The 23,768-nt window shown below is 46.7% G+C and overlaps 1 protein-coding gene across 2 annotated transcripts in view; it reads left to right on the top strand.

The window, feature by feature from the left end:
* Positions 1–23,768, top strand: part of LOC140727447 (1,4-alpha-glucan-branching enzyme-like) — a 528,898-nt gene that overhangs the window by 432,661 nt on the left and 72,469 nt on the right. For both annotated transcript variants that reach the window (XM_073044749.1, XM_073044748.1), the window contains exons 9-11: positions 625–752; positions 3,973–4,071; positions 12,047–12,157. In XM_073044749.1, the coding sequence (XP_072900850.1) occupies positions 625–752; positions 3,973–4,071; positions 12,047–12,157 (338 nt within the window). The remainder of the gene's footprint in view (positions 1–624; positions 753–3,972; positions 4,072–12,046; positions 12,158–23,768) is intronic.

The raw sequence follows: 23,768 nt of genomic DNA, 5'->3' as shown, positions 1-23,768 counted from the left end.
CTAACCACTACACTACCGTACATTGTGTGAGCCACTACTCTACCGTACTCTACACTACCGTACATTGTGTGAACCACTACTCTACCGTACTCTACAGTACCGTACATTGTGTGAACCACTACTCTACCGTACTCTACAGTACCGTACATTGTGTGAACCACTACTCTACCGTACTCTACAGTACCGTACATTGTGTGAACCACTACTCTACCGTACTCTACACTACCGTACATTGTGCTAACCACTACACTACCGTACATTGTGTGAGCCACTACTCTACCGTACTCTACAGTACCGTACATTGTGTGAACCACTACTCTACCGTACTCTACAGTACCGTACATTGTGTGAACCACTACTCTACCGTACTCTACAGTACCGTACATTGTGTGAACCACTACTCTACCGTACTCTACACTACCGTACATTGTGCTAACCACTACACTACCGTACTCTACACTACCGTACATTGTGCTAACCACCATACTACCATACACTACACTACTGTACCAACCAGATCAGCAACACTGCTTGTCCTTTCCAGTATCTGCCTGCTGTATGTTAGTAGATCAGTGCTGGACACTGTACAGTGACTGAACACATGCCTCTCACATCTGGTTGCAGCTGTCAGTTTCTCTGGAGACTACGGTGAATACTTTGGTCTACAAGTTGATGAGGAAGCCTTGGCCTACCTGACCCTGTCGAACTACATGTTACACAACTTGTACCCTGACTTCATCAGCATTGCAGAGGTAACAGCTCCTTTTGTGTCTGCTCCTCTGTGTAATCACCAGCTCTGCAGTCTCTTCAGCAGAATAAATGTTGTGTTTGAGAATTAATTCAGGCAGTAGTATTTAAATAAGATACAGAATGAAGTGTCCCATCACACTGTCCCGAGGCCAGACACAGATTGAAGCTCCCTCCACACCGTCCCATCACACACTTCCCAGGTCAGACACAGAGTGAAGCTCCTTCCACACCGTCCCATCACACACTTCCCAGGTCAGACACAGAGTGAAGCTCCCTCCACACCGTCCCATCACACACTTCCCAGGTCAGACACAGAGTGAAGCTCCCTCCACACCGTCCCATCACACACTTCCCAGGTCAGACACAGAGTGAAGCTCCTTCCACACTGTCCCATCACACACCTCTGGGGTCAGACACAGAGTGAAACTCCCTCCACACCATCCCATCACACACTTCCAGGGTCAGACACAGAGTGAAACTCCTTCCACACCATCCCATCACACACTCCCAGTCAGACACTGACTGAATCTCCATCCACACCGTCCCATCACACACTCCTGGGGTCAGACACAGAGTGAAGCTCCATCCACACCATCCCATCACACACTTCCCAGGTCAGACACAGAGTGAAGCTCCCTCCACACCATCCCATCACACACTTCCCAGGTCAGACACAGAGTGAAGCTCCCTCCACACCGTCCCATCACACACTTCCCAGGTCAGACACAGAGTGAAGCTCCTTCCACACTGTCCCATCACACACCTCTGGGGTCAGACACAGAGTGAAACTCCCTCCACACCATCCCATCACACACTTCCAGGGTCAGACACAGAGTGAAACTCCTTCCACACCATCCCATCACACACTCCCAGTCAGACACTGACTGAATCTCCATCCACACCGTCCCATCACACACTCCTGGGGTCAGACACAGAGTGAAGCTCCATCCACACCATCCCATCACACACTTCCCAGGTCAGACACAGAGTGAAGTTCATTTTACACAATCACCTTCTACCAATGCCAGTTTCGTGCAGGCATTTGGGTGGGGATGTAGTGCAATCCCTCACCATTAACTCCTGGTCTGGCCAGAGAAGCACTGAAACATAAATTGTATGATAATCAGGACTGATGATCCCAGAGAGATTGTGAATGATCAGTGGATTGTGTGGTCCCATAGAAATCCATAAGACATAGGAGCAGAATTAGGCCATCTGGCCCATCGAGTCTGCTCCACCACTCAATCATAGCTGATCCCTTTTTTTCCTCCTCAACCCCAGTTCCCAGCCTTCTCCCCGTAACCTTTGATGTCATGACCAATCAAGAACCTATCAATCTCTGCCTTAAATACACCCAACGATCTGGTCTCCACAGCTGCATGTGGCAATAAATTCCACAAATTTACCGCCCTCTGGCTAAAAAATTTCTCCGCATCTCTGTTTTGAAAGGGTGCCCCTCTATCCTGAGGCTGTGCCCTCTTGTCCTAGACTCTCCCACTATGGGAAACATCCTTTCCACATCTACTCTGTCAAGGCCTTTCAATATTGGAAACGTTTCAATGAGATCTCCCTCATCCTTCTAAATTCCAGCGAGTACAGACCCAGAGCCATCAAACGCTCCTTGTACGATAACCCTTTCATTCCTGGAATCATCCTTGTGAACCTCCTCTGGACCCTCTCCAATGATAGCACATCTTTTCTAAGATGAGGAGCCCAAAACTGTTCACAATATTCAAGGTGAGGCCTCACCAGTGCCTTATAAAGCCTCAGTATCACATCTTGCTCTTATATTCTAGACCTCTTGAAATTAATGCTAACATGGCATTTGCCTTCCTCACCACCAACTCAACCTGCAAGTTAACTTTCAGGGTGTTCTGCACAAGGACTCCCAAGTCCCTCTGCATCTCAGATTCCTGGGTTTTCTCCCCGTTTAGGAAATAGTCCACACATTTACAGCATTTCTACTAGCAAAGCACATGACCACGCATTTTCCAACATTGTATTTCATTTGCCACTTTCTTGCCTATTCTCCTAATCTGTCTAAGTCTTTCTGCATCCTACCTGTTTCCTTAACATGACCTGCCCCTCCACCAGTCTTTATATCATCTGCAAACGTGCTAATCAACTCCAGTTCAGGACCTCATATCACACAGTGTGGAGGGATCTTCAGTCTGGCAGTGCAAAGGGGCGTGGGTCGGGGCCCTGTTTCGGCAGCCATGCGATGGGCCTTAGTGAAGGGCAAAGCCCAGTGTCAATGTCAGTGGGACAGCATCTAGCAAGGAGCAGGGCCCAGTAGTGTTGGCCGAAGGACAGGGCTCAGTGTTGACAGCTGCATGTCTGGACCCAGTGTGGGGTGGTGCCTGTTGTCAGTGGCTGCGGGACAGGGCTTAGTGAATGGTGGGCCAGTTGCTGATGGCCATGGGGCGAGGCCCGGTATCAACATTAGCAGGATGAGGCCCGGTGACAAGGGTGGTAGGGCTGAGTGTCTCTGACACAGGATGGGTCCAGGTTCCGACAGCCATGGGACGTGGCTCAGCAAGGGATTGATGCCAATGGTGAAGGCCACTGGTCAGGGCCCAGTGAAGGACGGGGCCAGGTTTCCATGGCTATGGTGATGATAGCCATGGGACAGGGCCTGGGCCCAGTGCCATTTACTGAATTGCATCAGAAGAAGGATTTCTTCTTCCAGTGTATGTTTGTAATCCTCTTTCTCTGGGATGGTGCTTGAAAAGGAGACTATCGCAATATTTCACCAATAATCTGGATGAGTACATAATCCTTCAGGTATGAGGAGCTTCTCTGTGGGAATTGGGTATCTGGGTGGGTTTTCTCCAGCCAGCATCATCATGGTGAGCTAAAGGTCAGTCCTCAGAACATCAGCTGACCATTTCCCACTGCAGGTTCTCCTGAACCACTGAGTTCCTCCACCATATTGTAAGTTGCTGCAGCTTCCAGTGACTGTAGTCTTCTGTGTTCCTGTGGGCCTGTTTCTGTGCTGGAGAACAATCGTGTTACTGTCCGATTAGTTCTCGGTTTAAAAAGCATTAGGGGAATACCAGGAGAGTGCTCACAGATCCAGCCTTGAACTTGACCCTCAACCTCACCGTACCCTATCTGTTCCCATGATCCAGTATCAGCTCGGGCAGAGTCAGGTACTGTGTAAATGCAGGTGGACATCTCGAGTCTGGGAGGCAGCACTAAGACTGTCAAAATGTTTTCCAGGATGTGTCAGGAATGCCCACACTCTGCCGACCGGTCACAGAAGGGGGCGGAGGGTTTGACTTCCGTTTGGCGATGGCCATTCCCGATAAGTGGATTCAGGTGAGTCCCCGTGTTTCTGCTGAATCAGAGGTCAGGGTACAGCTGTGGGTCAAGGTTGGTTTGCAGGTGCAGCAGGCTATTAAGAAGGCAAATGGGGTGTTGGCCTTCATTGCTAGAGGGATTGAATTTAAGTGTGAGGTTATGCTGCAACTGTACAGGGTACTGGTGAGGACACACCTGGAGTACTGTGTGCAGTTCTGGTCTCCTTACTTGAGGAAGGATATACTGGCTTTGGGGGCGGTGCAGAGGAGGTTCACCAGGTTGATTCCAGAGATGAGGGGTTTAACCTGTGAGGAGAGATTGAGTCACCTGGGACTGTACTCTCTGGAATTCAGAAGGATGAGGAGAGATCTTATAGAAACATACAAAATTATGAAAGGGATAGATAAGATAGAGGCAGGAAAGCTGTTTCCACTTGTAGGTGAGACTAGAACTAGGGGACATAGCTTCAAGATTCAGGGGTGTAGATTTAGGATAAAGATAAGGAGGAACTGCTTTTCTCAGAGAGTGGTGAATCTGCTGGGGAATTCTCAGCCCAATGAAGCTGTGGAGGCTACCTCAGTAAGTATATTTAAAACAAGGTTGGAGAGATTTTTGCATAGTAAGGGAATTAAGGATTATGGGGAAAAGGCAGGTGGGTGGAGATGAGTCCATGGCCAGATCAGCAATGATCTTATTGAATGGAGGAGCAGGTTCAATGGGCCAGATGGCCTACTCCTGCTCCTATTTCTTATGTTCTTAAGGTGAGGCGAAAGTGTTGGTATGGGTCAGGTGAATAGGCCAGTCTGAGTCAGGATAAGGGGTTGATTTGGGGCAAGAGGTTGAGGTGAGTTCGGAGGAGGGGTTAGTTTGGGTGAAGTGTCATGGTCAGAGGAAAGGGTTGGTGTGGTTCAAAGGTCAGGGGAAGGGAACTATGTATGTCAGTGTCTGGGGGGTGGAAGAGGGGATCTGTCCTGCCATAGGCCCATTCCCACACACACACACTGTAATCAGGCTGGAAGTGGGGGAGTTGGTGCTGGAATGCAGAAGAGTGTCAGTGGATAGGTTCTGCCATGGATGCTGGTTTCGTGCGTCACCCTGTGGTCATGTCCTGTGAGTGACTGTTGTCAGTGACACTTCCAGCCTTTGCCTCCATGTCGTGAGTATTCAGGTGATAGGATGCATGCTGGTCTGTTGGGGAGTATCAGATTATGTATGCACAACGCTCACCCGAGCTTAAAATAGACGAGCAGTTCATGCTGTTGCAAATTGAGCGTTATTAGAACGGAGTCATGAGCCTTGAGGAAATTGTTCACCCTCTCATAAACAAGGCAATTATCTATTTATAAACTGCAGAGGGAAATTAAAATTTCTCTTCAGTCTTTGGAGAAGACGATTGAAATTATCGGTGCATGTGGAACATAGAGCAGAGTGTTGGTGAGGAAGGTTCCTTACAGCCCACCATATCTGTGCAGTTTCCCAGAGAGGACTGTCCCTCTTCCTGATATTGAACAAGCCAGTGCCATCTTTGTGTCCCATGTGTCCCCTGGACTGTACATGGGATTTACTAAGTTATAGTCAGAGCGGTTGTGTGTGTGTATTTCACACCAGTTCCTCAAGCACAGTTTGTCCTTCATATATTTTCAGTGACTGTCTTAGACCATAGACCATAAGACAGGGTGCAGAATTAGGCCATTTGGCCCATCGACTCTGCTCCACCATTCAATCATGGCTCATCCTTTTTTCCCTGTAGGAAGTGTGGAAGTAGATTTAATGCCCCTGTAATGCACAGTTATATGGGCAGTGGGGGTAGATTGAATGACCCTGCAATACTCTACTGTAGGGGTGTGTGGGTGTGTGAGGCAATTAAGGCAAAAGAGCCCTTAGGAGGCAGTGATGATAATATGATTGAGTTCAACTTGAAATTTGATAAGGAAAAAGTAAAATCTGACGTAGCAGTATTTCACTGGAGTAAAAGAAATTACAGTGGTGCAAGAGAGGAGTTGGCCAAAGTAAATTGGAAGGAGATGCTGCTGAGGATAACAGCAGAGCAGCAATGGCGTGAGTTTCTGGGGAAAATGAGGAAGGTACAAGATAGTTGTATTCCAAAAGCAAATAAATACTCAAATGGCAAAATAATACAACCGTGGCTGACAAGGGAAGTCAAAGCTAATGTAAAAACAAAAGAGAGGGCATACAACAAAGCAAAAATGAGTGGAAAGATAGAGGATTGGGAAGCTTTCAAAACCCTACAGAGAGCAACTAGAAGAATCTTGAGGAGCAAAAGATAAAATAGGAAAGCAAGCTAATAATATCAAAGTGGATAGTAAAAACTTTTTCAGGTATATAAAAAGTAAAAAAGAGTTGAGAGTGGATATAGGACTGCAAGAAAATGAGTCCAGAGAAATAATAACGGGGGCAAGGATTGTTCATGTAACACCATGGTCATGAAAAACATCGTCTCGTTTTTACTGTGTACTGTACCAGCAGTTATGGTCGACACGACAATAAAATGCGACTTGACTTGACTTGAAATAAGTATTATAAGTATAAGTCTTCACTGTGGAAATTACTAGCAGTGTGCCAGATGTTGAAGGGTGTCAGGGAAGAGAAGTGAGTGCAGTTATTATTACAAGGGAGAAGCTGCTGAAACAGCTGAAAGACCCAAGGGTACACAAGTCACCCAGACAGTTGAACTGCACCCTAGGGTTCTGAAAGAGGTAACAGTAGAGATTGTAGAGGCATTAGTAATGATTAGTAATGAATTTGGAGAAGAAAGTCTGAGAATCAGAACGGGAGTGCAGCGGGAGCCATTTTGATTCTTTCTTGTTCTCATCGGAGTTAAGGGAGGTGGGACTGCGCAGGCGCGTGACATCGGGCAGTGAAGCGTGGGAGATTTAAAAGGACACAAACTTATACTGCAGGCAGCGGAGTGAGCCGGGAACAGAGTGAAGGCTTAAGGGCTTTGGCTCAACAGGCTTAGGCGGAAACGGTTGAGGCAAGGTAGGTTTAGGATTCAGTTTTTCCTGTTATTTGTGGAAAGGGGGAATTATGAGTGTGAGGGCAGCTTGTTGTTCTTGGTGTCGGATGTGGGAAGTCCTGGAGTCTCCTAGCCTCCCGGACATCTACATCTGCGCCGGGTACGCTGAGCTGCAGCTCCCAAGGGACCGTGTTAGGGAACTGGAGCTGCAGCTCGATGACTTTCATCTGGTCAGGGAGAGTGAGGAGTTGATAGAGAGAAGTTACAAACAGGTCATCACACCAGGATCACAGGAGGCAGACAAGTGGGTCACGGTTAGGAGAGGGAAGGGGAAGAGTCAGGTACTAGAGAGTACCCCAGTGGTTGTACTCCTTGACAATAAGTATTCCTGTTTGAGTACTGTTGCGGGGGGACAGCCTACCTGGGGGAAGCAACAGCGGCCGTGCCTCTGGCACAGAATCCGGCTCTGTGGCTCAGAAGGGTAGGGAAAGGAAGAGGAAGGCAGTAGTGATAGGGGACTCGATAGTTGGGGGGTCAGATAGGTGATTCTGTGGACGCAATCAGGAGACCCGGATGGTAGTTTGCCTCACTGGTGCCAGGGTCCAGGATGTTTCTGATCACGTCCAAGATATCCTGAAGTGGGAGGGTGAGGAGCCAGAGGTCATGGTACATATAGTTACCAATGACATAGGTAGGAAAAGGGAAGAGGTCCTGAAAGGAGAATACAGGGAGTTAGGAAGGGAGTTGAGAAGAAGGACCGCAAAGGTAGTAATCTCAGGATTACTGCCTGAGCCACGCGACAGTGAGAGTAGGAATGGAATGAGGTGGAGGATAAATGCATGGCTGAGGGATTGGAGCAGGGGGCAGGGATTCAGGTTTCTGAATCATTGGGACCTCTTTTGGGGCAGGTGTGACCTGTACAAAAAGGACAGGTTGCACTTGAATCCTAGGGGGACCAGTATCCTGGCGGGGAGATTTGCTAAGGCTTCTGGGGAGACTTTAAACTAGAATGGTTGGGGGGTGGGAATCAAATTGAAGAGACCAGGAGAGAGGACGTTAGTTCACAAATACAGAAAGCTAGTAGACAGTGTGTGAGGGAGGAAAGGCAGGTGATAGAGAAGGGGGGCGCTCAGACCAAAGATGTAGGGGAGCAGGAAGAAAAAGATAATAAAGTTGTTTGCACCATTAGGGATAAACAGAGAGTAAGAGGTGGTGAATTTCTTAAATGCATCTATTTTAATGCTAGGAGCATTGCAAGAAAGGTGGATGAGCTTAGAGCATGGATTGATACCTGGAAATATGATGTTGTAGATATTAATGAAACATGGTTGCAGGAAGGGTGTGATTGGCAACTAAATATTCCTGGATTTCGTTGCTTCAGGTGTGATAGAATCGGAGGGGCAAGAGGGGGAGGTGTTGCATTGCTTGTCAGAGAAAATATTACAGCAGTGCGAAAGGTGTAGTAACACTTATAGGGGTGTATTATAGACCACCTAATGGGGAGCGAGAATTCGAGGAGCAAATTTGTCAGGAGATGGCAGATATTTGTAGTAAGCACAGGGTTGTGATTGTGGGAGATTTTAATTTTCCACACATAGACTGGGAAGCCCATTCTGTAAAAGGGCTGGATGGTTTGGAGTTTGTAAAATGTGTGTAGGGTAGTTTTTTGCAGCAATACATAGAGGTACCAACTAGAGAAGGGGCAGTGTTGGATCTTCTGTTAGGGAATGAGATAGGTCAGGTGACGGAGGTATGTGTTGGGGAGCACTTCAGGTCCAGTGATCACAATACCATTAGTTTCAATATAATTATGGAGAAGGATAGGACTGGACCCAGGGTTAAGATTTTTGATTGGAGAAAGGCTAACTTTGAGCAGATGCGAAAGGATTTAGGAGTGGATTGGGATAATTTGTTTTATGGGAAGGATGTAATAGAGAAATGGAGGTCATTTAAAGGTGAAATTTTGAGGATACAGAATCTTTATGTTCCTGTTAGGTTGAAAGGAAAGGTTAAAAGTTTGAGAGAGCCATGGTTTTCAAGGGATATTGGAAATTTGGTTCAGAAAAAGAGAGATCTACAATAAATATAGGCAGCATGGAGTAAATGAGGTGCTCGAAGAATATAAAGAATGTAAAAAGAATCTTAAGAAAGAAATTAGAAAAGCTAAAAGAAGAAGGTTCCCCACAGAAGGTTAGTTAGGAAGGTTCAATCGTTACGTATTAATATTGAAGTAGTAAAATGGATTCAACAGTAGCTGTATGGGAGATGCCAGAGAGTAGTGATGGATAACTGTTTGTCAGGTTGGAGGCTGGTGACTAGTGGTGTGCCTCAGGGATCTGTACTGGGTCCAATGTTGTTTGTCATGTACATAAATGATCTGGATGATGGGGTGGTAAATTGGATTAGTAAGTATGCAGATGATACTAAGGTAGGTGGCATTGTGGATAATGAAGTAGGTTTTCAAAGCTTGCAGAGAGATTTAGGCCAGTTAGAAGAATGGGCTGAAAGATGGCAGATGAAGTTTAATGCTGATAAGTGTGAGGTGCTACATTTTGGTAGGAATAATCCAAATAGGACATACAGGGTAAATGGTAGGGCATTGCGGAATGCTGTAGAACAGAATGATCTAGGAATAATGGTGCATAGTTCCCTGAAGGTGGAATCTCATGTGGATAGGGTGGTGAAGAAAGCTTTTGGTATGCTGGCCTTTATAAATCAGAGCATTGAGTATAGGAGTTGGGAAGTAATGTTAAAATTGTACAAGGCATTGGTAAGGCCAAATTTGGAGCATTGTGTACAGTTCTGGTCACCGAAATATAGGAAAGATGTCAACAAAATAGAGAGAGTACAGAGAAGATTTACTAGAATGTTACCTGGGTTTCAGCACCTAAGTTACAGAGAAAGGTTGAACAAGTTAGGTCTTTATTCTTTGGAGCGTAGAAGGTTGAGGGGGGACTTGATAGAGGTTTTCAAAATTATGAGGGGATAGATAGAGTTGATGTGGATAAGCTTTTTCCATTGAGAGTAGGGGGATTCAAACAGGACATGAGTTGAGAGTTAAGAGGCAAAATTTAGGGGTAACATGAGGGGGAACTTCTTTACTCAGAGAGTGGTAGCTGTGTGGAACGAGCTTCCAGTAGAAGTGGTAGAGGCAGGTTCGATATTGTCATTTAAAAAAGAATTGGGTAGGTATATGGACAGGAAAGGAATGGAGGGTTATGGGCTGAGTGCAGGTTGGTGGGACTAGGTGAGAGTAAGTGTTCTGCACTGACTAGAAGGGCCGAGATGGCCTGTTTCCGTGCTGTAATTGTTATATGGTTATATCTTTCAAAAATCATTGGACTCTGGCATGGTGCCAGAGCACTGGCAAATTTCAAATGTCATTCCACTCTTTAAGAAAGGAGGAAGGCAGCAGAAAGGAAATTCTCGACCAGTTAGCCTGACCTCAGTGCTGGTAAGGTATTGGAGTCAATTGTTAACAATGAGGTGATGCAGTACTTGGTGACACAGGACAAGATAGAACAAAGTCAGCATGGTTTCCTTAAGGGAAAATCCTGACTGATGAACATGTTGGAATTCTTTGAGGAGATTACAAGTAGGATAGTTAAAGGGATGCAGTGGATGTTGTATATTTGGACTTTCAGAAGGCCTTTGACAAGGTGCCACATCAGTCTGCTTACTAAGTTAAGAACCCATGGTATTACAGGAAAGTTACTAACATGGTTAGAGCATTGGCTGATTGGTAGGAGGCAGTGAAGGAATAAAAGGATCCTCGTCAGGTTGGCTGCCAGTGACTAGTGGTGTTCCACAGGGGTGAGTGTTGGGACCGCTTCTTTTTATGCTGTTTATCAGTAATTTAGATGATGGAATAGAAGGATTTGTTGCCAAGTTTGCAGATGATACAAAGATTGGTGGTGGGGCAGGTAGTGTTGAGGAAACAGGTAGGATGCAGAAGGACTTAAACAGATTAGGAGAATAGGCAAGAAAGTGACAAAATACAAAACTGGAAAATGCATGGTCATGCACTTTGGTAGTAGAAATAATCGTGTGTACTATTTTCTAAACGGGGAGAAAATCCAAAAATCTGAGATGAAAAGGGACCTGGGAGCCCTTGTGACACCCAAGCCCCTAAAAGTTAACCTGCAGGGTGAGTCAGTGGTGACGAAGGCAAATGCAATGTTAGCATTCATTTCAAGAGGTCTAGAATACCAGAGCAAGGATGTGATGCTCAGTGTTTACAAGACACTGATGAGGCCTCACCTTGAGTATTGTGAACAGGTCTGGGCTTCTCATAGAGGAAAAGATGTGCTGGTTTTGGAGAGGGTTCAGAGAATGTTCACAAGGGTGATTCTGGGAATGAAAGGGTTATCATACGAGGAACGTTTGATAGCTCTGGGTCTGTACTCACAGGAATTTAAAAAGATGAGGGCGGATCTCATTGAAATCTTTTGAATGTTGAAAGGCATAGACAGAGTAGATATGGAAAGGATGCTTCCCAATGTGGGGGAGTTGAGGACAAGAGGGCACAGCCTCAGGATAGAGCGGCATCCATTTGAAGATGAGATGCTGAGAAATTTCTTTAGCCAGAGGGTATGAGTTCGTGGAATTTATTTCCATGGGATTTAAGGCAGAGCTTGACAGGTTCTTGATTGGACATGGCATCCAGAGTTATTGATAGAAGGCTGGGGAGTAGAGCTGAGGAGGGGAAAAAAGAATCAAGCCATGATTGAATGGTGGAGCAGACTCAATGGGCCAAATGCTTAATCCCGCTCCGATGTTGTATTGCCCTGTCCCCGTCCCCACCCCCCCCCCCCCCCCCGGTGTGTACTTCCCCCCCACCCCCGGTGTGTACGTCCTGTTCTTCCTCATAGAACACACCCTCTCCACCTTGACGCACATGATGTGTCCTCCCAGACTGCACACGACCAGACGGTTACGGTCTGTAACATCACTTTCTATCACTGTCAGTCACCAAAAACTGTGTATAACAACCTGTGTATATACCACCACCCACAGATCCTTAAGGAACTAAAAGATGAGGACTGGAACATGGGCAACATTGTGCACACACTCACCAACCGGCGGTACGGAGAGAAGGCAATAGCCTACGCCGAGAGTCATGACCAGGTAATGAGCCTCACTGACAACGTAAGGCCATCATGGTATTATCCTGCTTCTCTTCCCTGCTCCATTTAACCCCCTCACACCTCCTAAGCATCTACCTTCCCCTTGCACGCATCACCTTCCCCTTCCCTTGCAAAGACCAGGAAACTCGGTCATGAGGTGGAAACACTCACTGAGACTGGGAAACTCAATGGTGATGTGGAAACACTCACTGAGACTGGGAAACTCGATCGTGATGTGGAAACACTCACTGAGGCTGGGAAACTCGATCGTGATGTGGAAACACTCACTGAGACTGGGAAACTCGGTCATGAGGAGGAAACACTCACTGAGACTGGGAAACTCGGTCGTGATGTGGAAACGCTCACTGAGACTGGGAAACTCAATGGTGATGTGGAAACACTCACTGAGACTGGGAAACTCGGTCGTGATGTGGAAACACTCACTGAGACTGGGAAACTCAATGGTGATGTGGAAACACTGACTGAGGCTGGGAAACTCAATGGTGATGTGGCAACACTCACTGAGACTGGGAAACTCAATGGTGATGTGGAAACAGTCACTGAGACTGGGAAACTCAATGGTGATGTGGAAACACTCACTGAGACTAGGAAACTCAATGGTCATGTGGAAACACTCACTGAGACTGGGAAACTCAATGGTGATGTGGAAACACTCACTGAGACTGGGAAACTCAATGGTGATGTGGAAACACTCACTGAGACTGGGAAACTCAATGGTGATGTGGAAACAGTCACTGAGACTGGGAAACTCAATGGTGATGTGGAAACACTCACTGAGGCTGGGAAACTCAATGGTGATGTGGAAACACTCTCTGAGACTGGGAAACTCAATGGTGATGTGGAAACACTCACTCAGACTAGGAAACTCAATGGTCATGTGGAAACACTCACTGAGACTGGGAAACTCAATGGTGATGTGGAAACACTCACTGAGACTAGGAAACTCAATGGTCATGTGGAAACACTCACTGAGACTGGGAAACTCAATGGTGATGTGGAAACACTCACTGAGACTGGGAAACTCAATGGTGATGTGGAAACACTCACAGACTGGGAAACTGAATGGCGATGTGGAAACACTCTCTGAGACTGGGAAACTCAATGGTGATGTGGAAACACTCACTGAGACTAGGAAACTCAATGGTCATGTGGAAACACTCACTGAGACTGGGAAACTCAATGGTGATGTGGAAACACTCACTGAGACTGGGAAACTCAATGGTGATGTGGAAACACTCACTGAGACTGGGAAACTCAATGGTGATGTGGAAACACTCACTGAGACTGGGAAACTCAATGGTGATGTGGAAACACTGAGACTGGGAAACTCACTGGTGATGTGGAAACACTGAGACTTGGAAACTCAATGGTGATGTGGAAACACTCACTGAGACTGGGAAACTCGGTCGTGATGTGGAAACACTCACTGAGACTGGGAAACTCAATGGTGATGTGGAAACACTGACTGAGGCTGGGAAACTCAATGGTGATGTGGCAACACTCACTGAGACTGGGAAACTCAATGGTGATGTGGAAACACTCACTGAGACTGGGAAACTCAATGGTGATGTGGAAACACTCACTGAGGCTGGGAAACTCAATGGTGATGTGGAAACACTCTCTGAGACTGGGAAACTCAATGGTGATGTGGAAACACTCACTCAGACTAGGAAACTCAATGGTCATGTGGAAACACTCACTGAGACTGGGAAACTCAATGGTGATGTGGAAACACTCACTGAGACTAGGAAACTCAATGGTCATGTGGAAACACTCACTGAGACTGGGAAACTCAATGGTGATGTGGAAACACTCACTGAGACTGGGAAACTCAATGGTGATGTGGAAACACTCACTGAGACTGGGAAACTGAACGGTGATGTGGAAACACTCTCTGAGACTGGGAAACTCAATGGTGATGTGGAAACACTCACTGAGACTAGGAAACTCAATGGTCATGTGGAAACACTCACTGAGACTGGGAAACTCAATGGTGATGTGGAAACACTCACTGAGACTGGGAAACTCAATGGTGATGTGGAAACACTCACTGAGACTGGGAAACTCAATGGTGATGTGGAAACACTCACTGAGACAGGGAAACTGAATGGTGATGTGGAAACACTCACTGAGGCTGGGAAACTCAATGGTGATGTGGAAACACTCACTGAGATGGGAAACTCAATGGTGATGTGGAAACGCTCACTGAGACTGGGAAACTCGGTCGTGATGTGGAAACACTCACTGAGATGGGAAACTCAATGGTAATGTGGAAACACACTGAGAAGGGAAACTCAATGGTGATGTGGAAACACTCACTGTGACTGGGAAACTCAATGGTGATGTGGAAACACTCACTGTGACTGGGAAACTCAATGGTGATGTGGAAACACTCACTGTGACTGGGAAACTCAATGGTGATGTGGAAACACTCACTGAGACTGGGAAACTCAATGGTGATGTGGAAACACTCACTGAGACTGGGAAACTAAATGGTGATGTGGAAACACTGAGACTGGGAAACTCAATGGTGATGTGGAAACACTCACTGAGACTGGGAAACTCAATGGTGATGTGGAAACACTCACTGAGACTGGGAAACTCAATGGTGATGTGGAAACATTCACTGAGGCTGGTAAACTCAATGGTGATGTGGAAACAGTCACTGAGATGGGAAACTGAATGGTGATGTGGAAACACTCACTGAGACTGAGAAACTCGATCGTGATGTGGAAACACTCACTGAGGCTGGGAAACTCAATGGTGATGTGGAAACACTCACTGAGACTGGGAAACTCGATCGTGATGTGGAAACACTCACTGAGACTGGGAAACTCGGTCATGAGTTGGAAACACTTACTGAGACTGGGAAACTCGGTCGTGATGTGGAAACACTCACTGAGGCTGGGAAACTCGATCGTGATGTGGAAACACTCACTGAGACTGGGAAACTCGGTCATGAGGTGGAAACACTCACTGAGACTGGGAAACTCGGTCGTGATGTGGAAACGCTCACTGAGGCTGGGAAAATCGATCGTGATGTGGAAACAGTCACTGAGACTGGGAAACTCAATGGTGATGTGGAAACACTCACTGAGTGGGAAACTCGGTCGTGATGTGGAAACACTCACTGAGACTGGGAAACTCAATGGTGATGTGGAAACACTCACTGAGACTGGGAAACTCGGTCGTGATGTGGAAACACTCACTGAGACTGGAAAACTCAATGGTGATGTGGAAACGCTCACTGAGACTGGGAAACTCGGTCGTGATGTGGAAACACTCACTGAGACTGGGAAACTCAATGGTGATGTGGAAACACTCACTGAGGCTGGGAAACTCGATCGTGATGTGGAAACAGTCACTGAGACTGGGAAACACAATGGTGATGTGGAAACACTCACTGAGACTGGGAAACTCAATGGTGATGTGGAAACAGTCACTGAGACTGGGAAACTCAATGGTGATGTGGAAACACTCACTGAGACTAGGAAACTCAATGGTCATGTGGAAACACTCACTGAGACTGGGAAACTCAATGGTGATGTGGAAACACTGACTGAGGCTGGGAAACTCAATGGTGATGTGGCAACACTCACTGAGACTGGGAAACTCAATGGTGATGTGGAAACAGTCACTGAGACTGGGAAACTCAATGGTGATGTGGAAACACTCACTGAGGCTGGGAAACTCAATGGTGATGTGGAAACACTCTCTGAGACTGGGAAACTCAATGGTGATGTGGAAACAATCACTCAGACTAGGAAACTCAATGGTCATGTGGAAACACTCACTGAGACTGGGAAACTCAATGGTGATGTGGAAACACTCACTGAGACTGGGAAACTCAATGGTGATGTGGAAACACTCACTGAGACTGGGAAACTGAATGGTGATGTGGAAACACTCTCTGAGACTGGGAAACTCAATGGTGATGTGGAAACACTCACTGAGACTAGGAAACTCAATGGTCATGTGGAAACACTCACTGAGACTGGGAAACTCAATGGTGATGTGGAAACACTCACTGAGACTGGGAAACTCAATGGTGATGTGGAAACACTCACTGAGACTGGGAAACTCAATGGTGATGTGGAAACACTCACTGAGACTGGGAAACTGAATGGTGATGTGGAAACACTCACTGAGGCTGGGAAACTCAATGGTGATGTGGAAACACTCACTGAGATGGGAAACTCAATGGTGATGTGGAAACGCTCACTGAGACTGGGAAACTCGGTCGTGATGTGGAAACACTCACTGAGATGGGAAACTCAATGGTAATGTGGAAACACACTGAGAAGGGAAACTCAATGGTGATGTGGAAACACTCACTGTGACTGGGAAACTCAATGGTGATGTGGAAACACTCACTGTGACTGGGAAACTCAATGGTGATGTGGAAACACTCACTGTGACTGGGAAACTCAATGGTGATGTGGAAACACTCACTGAGACTGGGAAACTCAATGGTGATGTGGAAACACTCACTGAGACTGGGAAACTAAATGGTGATGTGGAAACACTGAGACTGGGAAACTCAATGGTGATGTGGAAACACTCACTGAGACTGGGAAACTCAATGGTGATGTGGAAACACTCACTGAGACTGGGAAACTCAATGGTGATGTGGAAACATTCACTGAGGCTGGTAAACTCAATGGTGATGTGGAAACAGTCACTGAGATGGGAAACTGAATGGTGATGTGGAAACACTCACTGAGACTGAGAAACTCGATCGTGATGTGGAAACACTCACTGAGGCTGGGAAACTCAATGGTGATGTGGAAACACTCACTGAGACTGGGAAACTCGATCGTGATGTGGAAACACTCACTGAGACTGGGAAACTCGGTCATGAGGTGGAAACACTCACTGAGACTGGGAAACTCGGTTGTGATGTGGAAACACTCACTGAGGCTGGGAAACTCGATCGTGATGTGGAAACACTCACTGAGACTGGGAAACTCGGTCATGAGGTGGAAACACTCACTGAGACTGGGAAACTCGGTCGTGATGTGGAAACGCTCACTGAGGCTGGGAAACTCGATCGTGATGTGGAAACAGTCACTGAGACTGGGAAACTCAATGGTGATGTGGAAACACTCACTGAGACTGGGAAACTCGGTCGTGATGTGGAAACACTCACTGAGACTGGGAAACTCAATGGTGATGTGGAAACACTCACTGAGACTGGGAAACTCGGTCGTGATGTGGAAACACTCACTGAGACTGGAAAACTCAATGGTGATGTGGAAACGCTCACTGAGACTGGGAAACTCGGTCGTGATGTGGAAACACTCACTGAGACTGGGAAACTCAATGGTGATGTGGAAACTCTCACTGAGGCTGGGAAACTCGATCGTGATGTGGAAACAGTCACTGAGACTGGGAAACACAATGGTGATGTGGAAACACTCACTGAGACTGGGAAACTCAATGGTGATGTGGAAACAGTCACTGAGACTGGGAAACTCAATGGTGATGTGGAAACACTCACTGAGACTAGGAAACTCAATGGTCATGTGGAAACACTCACTGAGACTGGGAAACTCAATGGTGATGTGGAAACACTCACTGAGACTGGGAAACTCAATGGTGATGTGGAAACAGTCACTGAGACTGGGAAACTCAATGGTGATGTGGAAACACTCACTGAGACTAGGAAACTCAATGGTCATGTGGAAACACTCACTGAGGCTGGGAAACTCAATTGTGATGTGGAAACAGTCACTGAGACTGGGAAACTCAATGTTGATGTGGAAACACTCACTGAGACTGGGAAACTCAATGGTGATGTGGAAACACTCACTGAGGCTGGGAAACTCAATGGTGATGTGGAAACACTCACTGAGATGGAAAACTCAATGGTGATGTGGAAACGCTCACTGAGATGGGAAACTCAATGGTGATGTGGAAACACTCACTGTGACTGGGAAACTCAATGGTGATGTGGAAACACTCACTGAGACTGGGAAACTCAATGGTGATGTGGAAACACACTGAGATGGGAAACTCAATGGTGATGTGGAAACACTCACTGTGACTGGGAAACTCAATGGTGATGTGGAAACACTGACTGAGACTGGAAAACTCAATGGTGATGTGGAAACACTGAGACTGGGAAACTCAATGGTGATGTGGAAACACTCACTGTGACTGGGAAACTCAATGGTGATGTGGAAACACTGACTGAGACTGGAAAACTCAATGGTGATGTGGAAACACTGAGACTGGGAAACTCAATGGTGATGTGGAAACACTCACTGAGACTGGGAAACTCAATGGTGATGTGGAAACACTCACTGAGACTGGGAAACTCAATGGTGATGTGGAAACACTCACTGAGACTGGGAAACTCAATGGTGATGTGGAAACACTCACTGTGATTGGGAAACTCAATGGTGATGTGGAAACACTCACTGAGACTGGAAAACTCAATGGTGATGTGGAAACAGTCACTGAGATGGGAAACTGAATGGTGATGTGGAAACACTCACTGAGGCTGGGAAACTCAATGGTGATGTGGAAACACTCACTGAGACTGGGAAACTCAATGGTGATGTGGAAACACTCACTGAGACTGGGAAACTCAATGGTGATGTGGAAACACTCACTGAGACTGGGAAACTCAATGGTGATGTGGAAACACTCACTGAGGCTGGTAAACTCAATGGTGATGTGGAAACACTCACTGAGACTGGGAAACTCAATGGTGATGTGGAAACACTCACTGAGACTGGAAAACTCAATGGTGATGTGGAAACGCTCACTGAGACTGGGAAACTCGGTCGTGATGTGGAAACACTCACTGAGACTGGGAAACTCAATGGTGATGTGGAAACACTCACTGAGACTGGAAAACTCAATGGTGATGTGGAAACGCTCACTGAGACTGGGAAACTCGATGGTGATGTGGAAACACTCACTGAGACTGGGAAACTCAATGGTGATGTGGAAACACTCACTGAGACTGGGAAACTCAATGGTGATGTGGAAACACTCACTGAGGCTGGGAAACTCGGTCGTGATGTGGAAACACTCACTGAGACTGGGAAACTCAATGGTGATGTGGAAACACTCACTGAGGCTGGGAAACTCGATCGTGATGTGGAAACAGTCACTGAGACTGGGAAACTCAATGGTGATGTGGAAACACTCACTGAGACTGGGAAACTCGGTCGTGATGTGGAAACACTCACTGAGACTGGGAAACTCAATGGTGATGTGGAAACACTCACTGAGACTGGGAAACTCGGTCGTGATGTGGAAACACTCACTGATACTGGAAAACTCAATGGTGATGTGGAAACGCTCACTGAGACTGGGAAACTCGGTCGTGATGTGGAAACACTCACTGAGACTGGGAAACTCAATGGTGATGAGGAAACACTCACTGAGGCTGGGAAACTCGATCGTGATGTGGAAACAGTCACTGAGACTGGGAAACTCAATGGTGATGTGGAAACACTCACTGAGACTGGGAAACTCAATGGTGATGTGGAAACAGTCACTGAGACTGGGAAACTCAATGGTGATGTGGAAACACTCACTGAGACTAGGAAACTCAATGGTCATGTGGAAACACTCACTGAGACTGGGAAACTCAATGGTGATGTGGAAACACTCACTGAGACTGGGAAACTCAATGGTGATGTGGAAACACTCACTGAGACTGGGAAACTCAATGGTGATGTGGAAACAGTCACTGAGACTGGGAAACTCAATGGTGATGTGGAAACACTCACTGAGACTAGGAAACTCAATGGTCATGTGGAAACACTCACTGAGACTGGGAAACTCAATGGTGATGTGGAAACACTCACTGAGACTGGGAAACTCAATGGTGATGTGGAAACAGTCACTGAGACTGGGAAACTCAATGGTGATGTGGAAACACTGACTGAGACTGGGAAACTAAATGGTGATGTGGAAACACTGAGACTGGGAAACTCAATGGTGATGTGGAAACACTCACTGAGACTAGGAAACTCAATGGTCATGTGGAAACACTCACTGAGACTGGGAAACTCAATGGTGATGTGGAAACACTCACTGAGACTGGGAAACTCAATGGTGATGTGGAAACACTCACTGTGACTGGGAAACTCAATGGTGATGTGGAAACACTCACTGAGACTGGGAAACTCAATGGTGATGTGGAAACACTCACTGAGACTGGGAAACTCGATCGTGATGTGGAAACACTCACTGAGACTGGGAAACTCGGTCATGAGGTGGAAACACTCACTGAGACTGGGAAACTCGGTCGTGATGTGGAAACACTCACTGAGGCTGGGAAACTCGATCGTGATGTGGAAACACTCACTGAGACTGGGAAACTCGGTCATGAGGTGGAAACACTCACTGAGACTGGGAAACTCGGTCGTGATGTGGAAACGCTCACTGAGGCTGGGAAACTCGATCGTGATGTGGAAACAGTCACTGTGACTGGGAAACTCAATGGTGATGTGGAAACACTGACTGAGACTGGAAAACTCAATGGTGATGTGGAAACACTGAGACTGGGAAACTCAATGGTGATGTGGAAACACTGAGACTGGGAAACTCAATGGTGATGTGGAAACACTCACTGAGACTGGGAAACTCAATGGTGATGTGGAAACACTCACTGAGACTGGGAAACTCAATGGTGATGTGGAAACACTCACTGAGACTGGGAAACTCAATGGTGATGTGGAAACACTCACTGTGATTGGGAAACTCAATGGTGATGTGGAAACACTCACTGAGACTGGAAAACTCAATGGTGATGTGGAAACAGTCACTGAGATGGGAAACTGAATGGTGATGTGGAAACACTCACTGAGGCTGGGAAACTCAATGGTGATGTGGAAACACTCACTGAGACTGGGAAACTCAATGGTGATGTGGAAACACTCACTGAGACTGGGAAACTCAATGGTGATGTGGAAACACTCACTGAGACTGGGAAACTCAATGGTGATGTGGAAACACTCACTGAGGCTGGTAAACTCAATGGTGATGTGGAAACACTCACTGAGACTGGGAAACTCAATGGTGATGTGGAAACACTCACTGAGACTGGAAAACTCAATGGTGATGTGGAAACGCTCACTGAGACTGGGAAACTCGGTCGTGATGTGGAAACACTCACTGAGACTGGGAAACTCAATGGTGATGTGGAAACACTCACTGAGACTGGGAAACTCAATGGTGATGTGGAAACACTCACTGAGACTGGGAAACTGAATGGTGATGTGGAAACACTCTCTGAGACTGGGAAACTCAATGGTGATGTGGAAACACTCACTGAGACTAGGAAACTCAATGGTCATGTGGAAACACTCACTGAGACTGGGAAACTCAATGGTGATGTGGAAACACTCACTGAGACTGGGAAACTCAATGGTGATGTGGAAACACTCACTGAGACTGGGAAACTCAATGGTGATGTGGAAACACTCACTGAGACTGGGAAACTGAATGGTGATGTGGAAACACTCACTGAGGCTGGGAAACTCAATGGTGATGTGGAAACACTCACTGAGATGGGAAACTCAATGGTGATGTGGAAACGCTCACTGAGACTGGGAAACTCGGTCGTGATGTGGAAACACTCACTGAGATGGGAAACTCAATGGTAATGTGGAAACACACTGAGAAGGGAAACTCAATGGTGATGTGGAAACACTCACTGTGACTGGGAAACTCAATGGTGATGTGGAAACACTCACTGTGACTGGGAAACTCAATGGTGATGTGGAAACACTCACTGTGACTGGGAAACTCAATGGTGATGTGGAAACACTCACTGAGACTGGGAAACTCAATGGTGATGTGGAAACACTCACTGAGACTGGGAAACTAAATGGTGATGTGGAAACACTGAGACTGGGAAACTCAATGGTGATGTGGAAACACTCACTGAGACTGGGAAACTCAATGGTGATGTGGAAACACTCACTGAGACTGGGAAACTCAATGGTGATGTGGAAACATTCACTGAGGCTGGTAAACTCAATGGTGATGTGGAAACAGTCACTGAGATGGGAAACTGAATGGTGATGTGGAAACACTCACTGAGACTGAGAAACTCGATCGTGATGTGGAAACACTCACTGAGGCTGGGAAACTCAATGGTGATGTGGAAACACTCACTGAGACTGGGAAACTCGATCGTGATGTGGAAACACTCACTGAGACTGGGAAACTCGGTCATGAGGTGGAAACACTCACTGAGACTGGGAAACTCGGTTGTGATGTGGAAACACTCACTGAGGCTGGGAAACTCGATCGTGATGTGGAAACACTCACTGAGACTGGGAAACTCGGTCATGAGGTGGAAACACTCACTGAGACTGGGAAACTCGGTCGTGATGTGGAAACGCTCACTGAGGCTGGGAAACTCGATCGTGATGTGGAAACAGTCACTGAGACTGGGAAACTCAATGGTGATGTGGAAACACTCACTGAGACTGGGAAACTCGGTCGTGATGTGGAAACACTCACTGAGACTGGGAAACTCAATGGTGATGTGGAAACACTCACTGAGACTGGGAAACTCGGTCGTGATGTGGAAACACTCACTGAGACTGGAAAACTCAATGGTGATGTGGAAACGCTCACTGAGACTGGGAAACTCGGTCGTGATGTGGAAACACTCACTGAGACTGGGAAACTCAATGGTGATGTGGAAACACTCACTGAGGCTGGGAAACTCGATCGTGATGTGGAAACAGTCACTGAGACTGGGAAACACAATGGTGATGTGGAAACACTCACTGAGACTGGGAAACTCAATGGTGATGTGGAAACAGTCACTGAGACTGGGAAACTCAATGGTGATGTGGAAACACTCACTGAGACTAGGAAACTCAATGGTCATGTGGAAACACTCACTGAGACTGGGAAACTCAATGGTGATGTGGAAACACTCACTGAGACTGGGAAACTCAATGGTGATGTGGAAACAGTCACTGAGACTGGGAAACTCAATGGTGATGTGGAAACACTCACTGAGACTAGGAAACTCAATGGTCATGTGGAAACACTCACTGAGGCTGGGAAACTCAATTGTGATGTGGAAACAGTCACTGAGACTGGGAAACTCAATGTTGATGTGGAAACACTCACTGAGACTGGGAAACTCAATGGTGATGTGGAAACACTCACTGAGGCTGGGAAACTCAATGGTGATGTGGAAACACTCACTGAGATGGAAAACTCAATGGTGATGTGGAAACGCTCACTGAGATGGGAAACTCAATGGTGATGTGGAAACACTCACTGTGACTGGGAAACTCAATGGTGATGTGGAAACACTCACTGAGACTGGGAAACTCAATGGTGATGTGGAAACACACTGAGATGGGAAACTCAATGGTGATGTGGAAACACTCACTGTGACTGGGAAACTCAATGGTGATGTGGAAACACTGACTGAGACTGGAAAACTCAATGGTGATGTGGAAACACTGAGACTGGGAAACTCAATGGTGATGTGGAAACACTGAGACTGGGAAACTCAATGGTGATGTGGAAACACTCACTGAGACTGGGAAACTCAATGGTGATGTGGAAACACTCACTGAGACTGGGAAACTCAA

This window comes from Hemitrygon akajei, chromosome 5 (assembly GCF_048418815.1).
Source record: "Hemitrygon akajei chromosome 5, sHemAka1.3, whole genome shotgun sequence".
Lineage (NCBI taxonomy): Eukaryota > Metazoa > Chordata > Chondrichthyes > Myliobatiformes > Dasyatidae > Hemitrygon > Hemitrygon akajei.
The sequence above is the reverse complement of the archived record's forward strand: the minus strand, read 5'-3'. Positions and strand labels throughout refer to the sequence as shown.